The 12749-nt window shown below is 42.2% G+C and overlaps 1 protein-coding gene across 6 annotated transcripts in view; it reads right to left on the bottom strand.

The window, feature by feature from the left end:
- The window catches only part of ATXN3 (ataxin 3), a 33394-nt gene extending 27063 nt beyond the window's left edge, over window positions 1-6331 (bottom strand). For 3 of the 6 annotated variants that reach the window (XM_060004022.1, XM_060004024.1, XM_069540411.1), the window contains exon 1: window positions 6283-6331. In XM_060004022.1, coding sequence (XP_059860005.1) covers window positions 6283-6306 — 24 coding nt within the window. In that variant the 5' untranslated portion in view covers window positions 6307-6331. Of the gene's footprint in view, window positions 1-6015; window positions 6205-6282 lie in introns of those variants that run through there. The other 3 variants (XM_060004023.1, XM_060004021.1, XM_069540410.1) reach the window with 3 other exon arrangements.
- Window positions 6332-12749: the final 6418 nt, after the last annotated feature.

Raw genomic sequence — 12749 nt, 5'->3', positions numbered from 1 at the left:
AACAGCAACGGGGCTGCATCCAAGCTCAGTTCTCCAATTGGGAACTGGGATCACTGGCTTCCTGTTATGGGTGTGGGGAGAAAACAACTTCCCACAGGCCCTTCGCGGGCTGGGCAGCTGGCTTTCTCACACAACTGGCACCCCAAACCTAAATCCAGGCTTCCTCCAACTAAGCAGCCTGTGTATCACCCCTCTCCCCTCAACACTGCTGCTTTCCTGTTTCCCTATAAGAAGGGAGACTAATGGGTGGATGAGATCCCTCCCAGTGAACCCAGCCCCGGGTTGGTCTTTCTATAGTATGATGGCAGATGGGAGAACACCTTCTTCTCCTGCTAATAACGCTGGCCCTCTAAGTTCTCCATTTCCCCAGTAAAGTCTGTTCATTAACCCAACCTGTCTGACATCCTGCAGTTTGTTTCGAGCTATGTCACACAATAGGTCAGACCCCAAAGACCAACACCTTGCAAGATACATCTTTTTCCTGAGTTAATTTTCTAGGAACAAAATTCCGCTGCTGAAGAAGATACAGGATATATGTATATAATGGAATAGGAATGCAGCACTGAGACAGTCTGAGTGTGAGAAAGGGGGCTGAAACAAGTTTATCTTCGTATTTTGGTACAGAATAAGTAACCTGCAGTAAAGAAGACACTATCCAACCCTCAAGTCATAACTACGATGGTGAGAGAGTACTTGTCTCCACTTCTTTTTTCTTCTACTGTATTCCTCCTGCCAGAAAGCCAGTCTCACTGAACAATATAATGTGAATTGGAGGGATACACAGATGTCTACTTATATTCTATTGAAAAGTGGGCAAGACAAACAAGAACTCACAAGAGGATAGCCAAATGGATAAAAAACACAGAGGGGGGCTCAACTTCATTAACCACCAGAGAAACCTATATTAAAACTACCAGTGTGTTACTACTACACACTCCAGAATGGCTAAAATGTTGGAGACGATTAGAGACATCAAAACTATTATATACTACTGATGGAAGTGTAAATTAGTTTAACCACTTTGGAAAACTACTTGAAATATCTACTACAGCTTAACATTTACCTACCCTATGATCTAGCAATCCCACCGCTAGGTACATAACATAAGCAACAGAAATGTAAACCTGTGTTCATCAAAAGACATGTATAAGAACGTTCATAGAAGCACTATTTGTATTGGCCCCCAAACTGGAAATTACCCAAATGCTCATCACAGTAGAATGGCTAAATTGTGTTACATTCACAAAGGACTACTATGTAACAATGACAGTGAGTTAACTACAACTACCTGCAACAATATGGATGACTCAATCAATGTTAAACAAAAGAAGACAGACTCAAAAGAGTACACTCTATATGATTCCATTTACAAAACTTCAAAAACAGACAAAACTAACTAATCGATGACGTTAGAAATCAGGGTAGTGGTTACCCTTGCAGGGGTGGAGGGAGAGTTAGTATCCTGGAAGACGAACGATGTAAGGGGGCTTATAAGATGCAGGTAAATGTTCTGTTAATTGATCTAAGTATTATTTACACACTTGTGTTCACTTCATTAAGCTATACTCTTATGATCTGTGTGCACCTACACGTGTTATCCTTAATAAAAAATTCAAACAACGATAAAAAAGTCTCTACTAAGATACAGGTACTTCACATTAAGAGCTACCTAATACAGTGACCAGACACTGGATTATCTTGGAATTTTCTGTTTGCTGTCAGGCTACATGCTTCAGTTTGGGGCTCTCAGACTATGGTCACCATATGTAATAACATACATAGAAACAGTGAATCCAAATATTTGATTTTAAAATTCTCTCTATAAAAAATTAGCTTTAAAATACAAAAAATAAGCACTTGAAATTAAACCTAATTGAAGTAATACTGTATTGCTTTAGGAAATTATATCAAGTTCTGTACTTCTAAGATGATTTAATAGAAGGAAAGAACAAATTGTACAGTCAAATTTAAATAAAATTATTTTTTAAAGTCACAAGATGAGTCAAATTCTACATGGACCAAAAAAATTGTAAAATGGTCCCATCTAAGATTATGCATTTCCCTGCCTGCCCATCCCACCCCCTAAACTATCCCCAACCACTTCATTCATTCATTCATTCATTCATTCAGCTATGCCGGGTCTTAGTTGCGGTACTCAGGATCTTTGCTGCGGCGTGCGGGCTCTTTAGTTGCGGCATGCAGAATCTTTTTAGTTGAGGCATGTGGAATCTTTAGTTGCAACACGTGGGATCTTTTGGTTGTGGCATGCAGGCTCTTAGTTGCGGGATCTAGTTCCCTGACCAGGGATCAAACCTCGGCCCCCTGCATTGGGAGCATGGAGTCTTAACCACTGGCCCACAAGGGAAGTCCCCGCAACCATTTCTTTTCTTTTTTTTTTAATTTAGTAATTTATTTATTTATTTTTGGCTGCACTGGGTCTTCGTTACTGTGTGCGGGCTTTCTCTAGTTGCAGTGAGCGAGGGCTACTCTTCGTTGCGGTGCGTGGGCTTCTCATTGTGGTGGCTTGTCTTTGTTGCAGAGCATGGGTTCTAGGTGCACAGGCTTCAGTAGTTGTGGCGTGTGGGCTCCACAGTTGTGGCTTGCGGACTTCTAGAGTGCAGGCTCAGTAGTTGTGGCTCACGGGCTTAGTTGCTCCGCGGCATGTGGGATCTTCCAGGACCAGGGCTCAAACCAGCGTCCCTTGTATTGGCAGGTGAATTCTTCACCATGCAACCAGGGAAGTCCCCCAACCACTTCTTTCTCATCAAACTTTAACCAAATTTGGACAGAAGTTCACTTTGCTGTAGTCAAAGTTCAGTGGTATTGAAATTCCATGATTTCAAGCCCAGACTTTATTGTGTTGGGATCCAAGGATGAACAAAATGCATCTTCAGTTTTACCAAGATATCTTACAAAACCACCAAGGGTAACTTCAACCAAATCATTCCCTCACTGTCCCCAGAGTCTTCAGGACCTCCCTGAAACTAGTTCAAATTCCCAGAGACACTACTGCCTCCAACTGAAACTGGGCATAAACCCAAAGGTGTGCTCAGAAATGGCCTAACTGGGGCCACACAATCAACCTAGCAGCACTTGTTCATCTCATCTTAGTAAGAATAAGGTCCCACCCCTTATTATGAAGTTTGGCAAGCACAAGCATCTGAATAACAACAGTGGCCAGCACTTGTCCAGCACTATGTGCCAAGTAGCATTCTAAGCATTCATAACGCTGAGACAGACACTTCAAAACCCTCAAATACAGCGGAGGAAACTGGAGAACAGAGATAACAAGTAACTTGCCCAGGATCATACAGGTAGTAAACGGCAGAGCTGAGATTCAAACCCGGGCAGAGGTTTCAAGTCTGTACTATTACCACTTCCTTAAGCCACTTATTTGGAACGTGGTGATTCTTAAACTTCAAATATCCTGAAGATGGTTAAGAACCACCAATCACAAAAAAAAACATAACGAATGTCATAAAGTCAAATCTCAGCATCTTTCCAGTATTTTCACTAATTTTAAATATAATCCCAACAAGTTTGGCTATCATTCACAGCTGTAAACACATAAAAGTACCAATTCAGATGGCACACTAACCTCACCAAGAGCTGTCAGCAACAGAAGGGATAACAAAAACGACAGAAATCAGGCACCAGAACTAAAAAAAAAAAAACCCAAACAACAAAAAACTCCAGCAGTTGGTGGCCATATAGCACTAGGGTTTAAGTTAGGGATTGGCAAACTCTAGCCCTTGGGCCAAATTCAATCTGCCCCAGGAGCTAAGAATGGTTTTTACATTTTTATATGGTTGGGAAAACACACACACACACACACACACACACACAAGAATATGTGAGAACGTAAAAAACCTGCAAAGTCTAAAATATTTAGAGAAGGACTTCCCTGGTGGCGCAGTGGTTAAGAATCTGCCTGCCAACGCAGGGGACATGGGTTTGATCCCTGGTCTGGGACGATCCCACATGCCACGGAGCAACTAAGCCCATGCACCACAACTACTGAGCCTGCGCTCTAGAGCCTGCGAGCCACAACTACCAAACCTTCGAGCCACAACTACCAAGCCCGCACGCCGCAACTACTGAAGCCTGTGAGCCTAGAGCCCGTGCTCCGCAACAAGAGAAGCCACTGCAATGAGAAGCCGACACACCGCAACGAAGAGTGGCCCCCACTCACTGAAACTAGAGAAAGCCCGCACAGCAATGAAGACTCAATGTAGCCCCAAAAAATCCTATTTTAAAAAATAAAATATTTACAGAAAAACTTGTTTACTTTAGATAAATAGCACCATATACATCTTAGGTGCTCAAGGAACACTCTTGATTCATTCAAATATTTATTGAGCACCTGCTATGTGCCAGGCACTGGGGATATATCAATAAACAACTGTTGAGTTTACATTTTAATTTAACAAAGGGCACTCCAAGAGACAATTCTGAAAATGGAGAAACCAAAATTCCAAGAGGAAGTGGTTGCAAAGTCCTTTGTAGTCAGATAACCCTACATGCACAGCTTCCCTAGGGCCAAAGTTGGTTCTCCGGCTCTCCAAACCCAGGACCTAGAGTTAAATGTATGTGGAGGAGGGGAAGGGAGTGCTCTGGAAAATGTCATGTTGAGCTCAAACATTCCCAGAATGGACAGTGTATGAGATGGACAATGGGCCCTATGGTTACAGGTGCTTTCCATACTATTGAAATATGCCTGAAGAACTTTAAGTCTTCATTTGCTAAGTACCTATAAGTTGATAAGGGTAAATGTGTTCTTGAAGTAGGTTTAAGTCTACATTCATGCTGATAATTCAGAGTGACTGCTTTCAGGTAAGTAGATTTTCATTAGGCTAGCGTCCAGCTTCTTTTGATCCCATGGTTAAGCAGCTACCTTCGCTGAACTCTATCCAAACTAGGTACCAATCATTATTGTTAAAAAATATATATTGTATAATTCTCAGGAAGTGATGTGCACAAATTTAAAATCTTCAGTGTTGAACCATCTGGTCCTACAGCAAAGCTTTTGAAAATCAGTCATAAAAATATGCCCACTCGAGGTTCTCTTCATCCAGTCTCCTTAGCCAAGCAGCTAAATTTCTCTTGTCCAGGATTCATATAACATGTCAGTCAAGTCAAAAGATTGGTGATAACCGTACCACTGAGACCTTCCTCACCCACACATAAAAACTGGTCTATTCTAGTACCAAACTTTCTGAAATGTTTTCTATAAAGAAAAGCATTCCATAACAATTTGGTTAGATTTATACTGCACTTCCTTTGTCTTCGATTGCTTTATCTGATTGCTGTGTGTGTATTTTTAAATGGACAAGTATTTAACAAAACAAAACCCCTTCGCTCCTACTAAATAACAGCCTCACCAGCAACCCTTTCTAAACACGAAACTATTATGAAACAAGATATGTGACAAAGTTGTCCTGAGGAAGGTTTCACTCACACCCAAATGATTTGATAACTGCGAGAAAAGACGAGTTTCTCCACATGCCACAAACATTATCTTCAAGCGCATGGTCATGGAAGATTCAAAGCAAAACAGGCTAGGCAGACAAAAACAAAATTATTCCTGCCCACTCTTAATACCTAATAAGAAAGCTGGCCTCCTGATCCGGAAAGATGCCATTACCAAAAGAAACGAAACCCAAACATCTCATAACAAAAACTCTTGTGACGACTTCCCAGTTCAGGGGCGCACTGGGTTTCCTACTTCACTTCCCTAAGGGTCACGCCCTCCGTGGGACGAGCCAAGGTCCCTGCCCCCGGGATGCTCACGGACCCAGTGCAGAAGGATCTGAGTATATGAGAAATTCCAATTTAGAATTGAGGAGCCCAGAGAAGGAAAAGTTAATTCTTCCAACGGGTAGGACTGGGAGAGCGGGGTGGAGTTGGGAAGGGTAGAGCGACGTGTCCAAGAGGTGACTAGCTAGAACCTAGGGAGAGTGGGGGAGAGGAACTAGAGGACTCCCACGGAAAGTGAAGAGAAAGCGCGGAAGTCACCTCCTCTCTCGTGCCGCCGGCCCTGCCCTTATTCCCTGCGGGCTTCCCAGACATCTCAGGCCCGGGTCTCCTCCGGCTCCTCGGGCACGGGCCTTAGGGTGCAATGGGGGCATCGGTGAAACTCCCCTCCAGGTGAAGCTCCTCCCGCCCGGCGAGATCGGGATGGGGGCATCTCGGGCCCCACCCAGCTCCCCGGGAGGCAGCGATGCCGCGCCCCACGCCCGCCACCGCGCTGCAGACAGCTCCCCACCGAACGCGGACACTCACTTTTTCATGGAAGATGGACTCCATGTTTATTTGTCTGGAGCCAACGGCCCCCGCGCCGAACCAACCCCCTCCAGCTCCGCCCCCAGCCCGACCCCTCCACCCAGCATGCCCCACCCTGCCTCGTGCCACCCCCGCCCACGTGTCTCGTGTAGACCAATCACCCCCGAGGATGCGAGTCACGTGGATCGAAGAGGCGTGAACGCCGGGGCGGTAAACTCCGGAGCACGTGACCTTTGTAGCGCGTCCTCCCATCTCCTGTTGTGCCCCCGGCTGGAGGATGATGCAGCGGCCCCTGCCGTGTGGAGGATCATCTCCGCTTCCCACTCATTGCGGTGGATTCTTAGGCTTCAGGGGGATTGGATAAGGACCACCTGAATTCTATGTTCTTTTTGTTTTCTATTTTACCTTGTACCTTCTTTTTATCGCATTTGCATACAATTATTTAATATCTTTCTCCTCCTGCGCAGAAATTCTCATTACATCCCTGAATACTGAGCACTTGTGTAAAAATAAGAGTTAATATTTACGTAGGGCTTACTGTCGGTGGGCACTCTTGTAAGTGCTTTGCATGTATTAACGAATTTAATACAGCAAACTTTGATGTAGGCGTTATTATCCTTATTTTATACATGAGGAAGCTGAGGCATGAAGAGATTAAGAACAGCACAACTAGATAGGTAGACAGATAGTTTGGCTGTAGAACAGAGAGCTGTTGGCATAAAAAAGGGAACTGAAACCACAGGAGTGGATATAATCATCTTGGAGAAAAGGAAGAGACTGAGAAGAGGATCTCACAGAGCCCTGAGGGTAGAGAAGGCATAGCCTAGGAGAAGGGAGGAAAAGCAGGAAGGTGTAACGTATGGAAGCCCCAGGAAGGAAATGTTTCAAGGAGCAGTCAGTGTCAGTTGCTGCCCAGAGGTCCAGCAACATAAGGACTTACAAGAGCCAACTGAACTGTGTTGCTATGGAGACCACTGGTGACCTTGGTGAGTGCAGGTCCAGAGGGACAGAAGGGGCAGTGGGAGGGAAGGAAAGGAGACTGCCAGCGAGGACCAGGTTCTCAAGGGGAGGATTCAGTAACCATTTATCCAATGTCTCTGCATATACAGTCCTGTATTGGAAATACAGTCCTGTATTGGAAATAGTTTGTGTTCTTAAGAAATTGTGGCCTAACTGGGGAAAGAAACCATGGTCTCATGAAGCAAAAAATATGCAAACCAGTTTTTCTGATTTTTTTTTTTTAAAGAAAATGTGTCTGTATAGAGAAACATGTATTTCTTTTTTCATGCATATGCATTACAAATCTCTGGAAGAATATACAGAAAACCCAGAGGTTACATGTTTGAGTGGTAAGGGAACTAAGGCAAATGGGGAAAGAGTGGGAGGGAGACTTCTCACTGTATACAATTTTGGTCCTTTTTTTTTTTAAATAAATTTATTTATTTATTTATTTGGCTGCGTTGGGTCTTCGTTGCTGTGCGCAGGCTTTCTCTCATTGCGGCGAGCGGGGGCTACTCTTTGTTGCTGTGTGCGGGCTTCCGGGCTTCTCATTGTGGTGGCTTCTCTTTGTTGCGGAGCACAGGTAGGCATGCGGGCTACAGTAGTTGTGGCACGTGGACTCAGTAGTTGTGGCTCACAGGCTCTAGAGTGCGGGCTCAGTAGTTGTGGTGCATGGGCTTAGTTGCTCCGCAGCATGTGGGATCTTCCCGGACCAGGGCTCGAACCTGTGTCCCCTGCATTGGGAGGTGGATTCTCAACCACTGCGCCACCAGGGGAGTCCCTAGTCTTTTTTTTTTGAGCTAATTAATGTATTACTAATTCAGAAAAAATATGTGATTTTATTCATTTCCTGAGGCTGCTGTAGCAAATTACTACAAACTTGGTGACTTAAAACAATAAAATTTATTTTCTTATTCTTCTTGCAGCCAGAAGTCTGAAACCAAGGTGTCAGCAGGGCCATGCTCTTTCCAAAGCCTCTAGTGGAGAATCCTTTCTTGCTTCTTTCAGCTTCTGGTGGCTCCTGGTGTTCTTAGCTTGTGGCACCCTAACTCCAATTTCTGCCTCTTTCTGTACATGACCTTCTTCCTTCTGTGTCTGTTTGTGTCCTCTCCCCTTATAAAACACCAGTCATTGGATTTAGGTTCCATCCTAATCCAGAGTAATTTCATGTTGAGATACTTAACTAAATACATAAGCAAAGACTGTTTCCAAATAAGGTCTTTGGTTCTGGGTGGACTTGAATTTTGGAGGGTAATGATCCAACTCTCTACAGTGACTAATTGCTTATTAGGATGTAAATGACCCCAAAGGACCGTATAGTTTTGTTCATTTAGCATGTAGAACAGTGCTTGGCAATATTTAGTAATGTTGAATTACTACTAATCGTTTCGTTAGGCCTTCCGACCTATTGAGTATGTGATTAATAGCAAGCATCATAAAATGAAAAGATCAGTGCCTGGAAGTCAGAATGCAAATTCTGGGTGTGGCTTTGCCCCTGAAGCCATGTGTGAGTTGGGTATTAGATTTGTTGCATTTCCTATTCTGATAACTCCACTTGATATTCGGCACATCCCAAACTTGAACTTCATAAGTTAACTCGTATTGTTCATCAAAACTCAATGACCGGGTTTCCCTGGTGGTGCAGTGGTTGAGAGTCTGCCTGCCGATGCGGGAGACGCGGGTTCTTGCCCCGGTCCGGGAAGATCTCACATGCCGTGGAGCAGCTGGGCCCGAGAGCCATGGCCGCTGGGCCTGCACGTTCTGAGCCTGTGCTCCGCAGCGGGAGAGGCCGCAGCGGTGAGAGGCCCGCGTACCGCAAAACAAAAAACAAAAAAAAACCAAAAACAACTCAATGACCACACTCTCCAGGAAGCATCCCCGGCTCTTCAACTAACTTAAAAGTTCCTGTCCCTCCTCTGAGCTCCTGTATGTGCCTGTGTCTTACTTGGTACCTTTTACATAGTATCATAACAGTTGGTTTGACCATACATCTTTGCCAATACCCTATAAATGTCTTGATGGCAGGGTCCATGTCTTATTTGACTTTGTATATCTTGTAGTCAATGCCTTTCAAATGAATTAGTGAAGCTAGCATCTGAGAATCATTCTTGATTCTTTTCCCCCCATTCTTCCACTTCACATTTTGTTCCAGTCAGTCCTCAAATGTGCATGTTCATGGCTCTTTCCTCTCTGTTTGCTTTGCTACTGCTTAGCCTTCTTGGTCTCTTGTGTATTCCAGGTCCAGGATCTCTGAATTGGTCTTCTGATTCCAGCTTCAGTATGTTTAATTCATAGTGCTGTCAGTGATCTTTCAAAAATGCAAACCTCACCAGTTTATCTTTACAAATGGAATGTTACTACGTATCAGGCACTGGGACTATAACCATGAGAGAGACAAACGGTCCAACTTTCACAGAGCTTATATTGGGGGGGATCCTTAAATAATTAGACGATATTACTCTATTTGAAATCTTTCAGTGGCTTCCTATTGCTGGATTAAAAGGTTCTTTGTGCTCTGGACCTGTCTGGCTTTATCTCCTGGACTTCCCTCTGCTCCAGTCACAACAGCTTCCCTTGACTTCCGGAAAGTCCTCTGAAGAAAAGCCGTTTGTGCCACCACTATACCTTGCACCTGCCTACATTAAAACCCTCATTACAACACACCGGACTGACTACTTCATATGCCAGTGGACTATCAGTTTTTGAGTGTCAAAGGAGTCTTACTCTTTATCACAAGGGTTGGTGCATAGAAGTGAATAAATGTACAAATTTTGGGGGCACAGACAAGTATTACAATAGTTCAGTAGGAGACAGTGATTACTGAGCCAATCAAGGAGTTCCTGGAGACAGAGGACATGAAATAGATGCACTTCCAGGAGACTTCTATTTCACCTTGGACAGTTCAACTTATCTCTAAATCTACCTCATTGAAATTTTATGTTAACAAGCAAGATGGCACAAAGTTATATCTATCTTCTTGAACATTGTCTCTTTTAAACTGGCCTAAATTTTGTTACCCCAAACCAAATAGTTGAACAGAATTTCAAACAACTGAGATTTTAAAATTTGTGTGTGTCATCTTTAAATGTCCTGAGTTCTGAAAAGAATCAGTGATAAGGGAGTATCATTTCATTGTAATTTCACTTCTCCTAAATTCAAGCTTACCTGAAACAGAATTTGCTTTCCAAGAAGAGGTAGTTGAATATAACAGATGACATATGTACATACCCAAGAAACCATCACCATAATCAAGAAAATGATTCCTCCAGCCCCTTCCTGGACCACTCCCTGGCAACCACTGGTCTGCTTTGTTACTATGGTTTGCAGTTTCTAGCATTTTATATAAGTGGAATCACATAGTGTGTGCTTTTTGTCTGGCTTCTTTCATTCAGGATAATTAATTTGGAATTCATCTATGTTGTATCAATAGATCATTTCTTTTAATTGCCGAGTAGTAATATTCCATTATATGGATTTAATACAATTTATCTATCCGTGTTGATGGACATTTGGGTTGTCTCTAATTTTTGGCTATTACAAGTAGAGCTGCTATGAACTTTCATGTAGATGTCTTTGTGTGGACATATGCTTTCTTTTGGCATATATGCATTTCTTTGAGGTAAATACCTCAGAATGGAATGGCGGGGTCGTATGGTAGGTGCATGTTTAACTTGAAACTGCTAAACTGATTTCCAAAGTGGTGCAACTTCTGGCAGCTACATTTTCCATTCCTGCCAGCAGGGTGTGAGTTCCAGTTGCTCCACACCCTTGCCAACACTTGGTAAGATCAGTCTCCTTAATTTTAACCATTCTGACAGGTGTGTAGTGGTTTCTCATTGTGGTTTTAATTTGCTTTTCTCTAGTGACTACTGATTAGAGCATCTTTTCACGTGCTTGTATGCCATTCTCATATGCCTTTTTTGGTGAAGTGTCTGTTAAAATCTTTTGCTTTTTAAAAATCGGGTTGTCTTATTAGTAAGTTATGAGTTTACATATTCTAAATATAAGTTCTTTGTTGTGTGTATGTTTTGCAAATATTTTCTCCTAGTCTATGGCTGCATTTTCATTCCCTTAACTGTGTTTTTTGAAGAAGTTTTAATTTTGATAAAGTACAATGTCTTGGTTTTTAAAACTGGTTCATGCTTTACGTATTGTATTTAAGAAATCTTTGCTAAATTCAAGGTCACTAAAATTTTCAGCTATTGATTTCTGCCAAATAAAATCCTAGCATCATCCTTTTAGAGTGCCTTTGAAGAACATGTTTGAAAAAATTTTTCTGAAAAATTGAGCCATATGATTCAGTGATTATTTTTTAATTACTAAGTGTCTGTTATTTGAAATGGGAAAGATTATTTCAGCACAAAAAGAATCACACTTCAAAGTCTTCAAATTAAGTAATGAATGTGTTTTTATTTCTCTTATAATTTAAAAACTGTGAACATTCTGTAATTCAGCAGCAGCCTTTATTTCCAGGTGACTTCTTCACTGGGTGTTAATTCCCTGCACGGAAAGAAAAAAAAGGAAGAAAAAGCAAAAGTGTAAATAAAACTTTTATGAGACGATAAAAGGGAAAGTCAGAAGAATATGGATTCAGTATTTCATATTGTATTAAACTGACCCATTTAAAAGTTAGGAGATTCAACATATTCATTCTATTCTCTCATGATTTTAAACTTTTACCATCTCTTCATTTTTCCAGATTAAAGAACTGTAATTTCTTAGTCTATCTTTATATGAAAGCAATTATCCTCTCAGTGAGTTCATTTAATGTTTTTTATATTCTTTCTAGCTCATTTTATCTTTCTTGAAATCCCTGGCTGGAACCTCCTCTACACAACGCCTTTGGCTGCTGCTTGGTTCTCTTGTCCCTTGAGCTTCCTCCTGCCTGGCTGCACAGTCAGTGGCAGACACCCTGTCTTGCTAACTCTAACTCTGGTGCCATCTCCAGAGACACAGTGGGACCAGGCAGCTGCCAGGTGCTATTTGATCACCCAACCACCATGTCTAAAGGTCTCAACCAGTGTTGCTGAGAACACAGCACCAAGCCACAATTAGTGCCATTGTTTTCAGCTACATCATGGCCTAAGTAAGACAGTGTATGATCATATATGTTAAAGTACATAGAGGAGGCTTTGGCAAGCTGGTTTAAGACTGTTTCTAGGTTAAAATGTACCCTGACTTAAAAAAAAAAAAAAAAAAAGACTTTCAAAGATGTGAAATAGCCTGTTCAGAAACTAAAGACTTATTTACATTCCAAAAGTAATCATAGAGTTTTGTCTAAGGATTAAGCAACAAACAAGACTACAAAATAATATCACTTAAAACTAAATCCTCAGGGGGGGAAAATTACCCCTTCTGTTTATTTTGGCACAAATGACATTAAGAAGAATACTTCTAAAACCTGACTGTTGGTTTAATAAAAAAATACAAAAACTAACCTTTTATACAACAGACTCTTGTTCCGGAAG

The sequence above is a fragment of the Delphinus delphis genome, chromosome 2 (assembly GCF_949987515.2).
Source record: "Delphinus delphis chromosome 2, mDelDel1.2, whole genome shotgun sequence".
Classification (NCBI taxonomy): Eukaryota; Metazoa; Chordata; class Mammalia; order Artiodactyla; family Delphinidae; genus Delphinus; species Delphinus delphis.
This window is presented reverse-complemented; position numbering and strand designations above follow the sequence as displayed.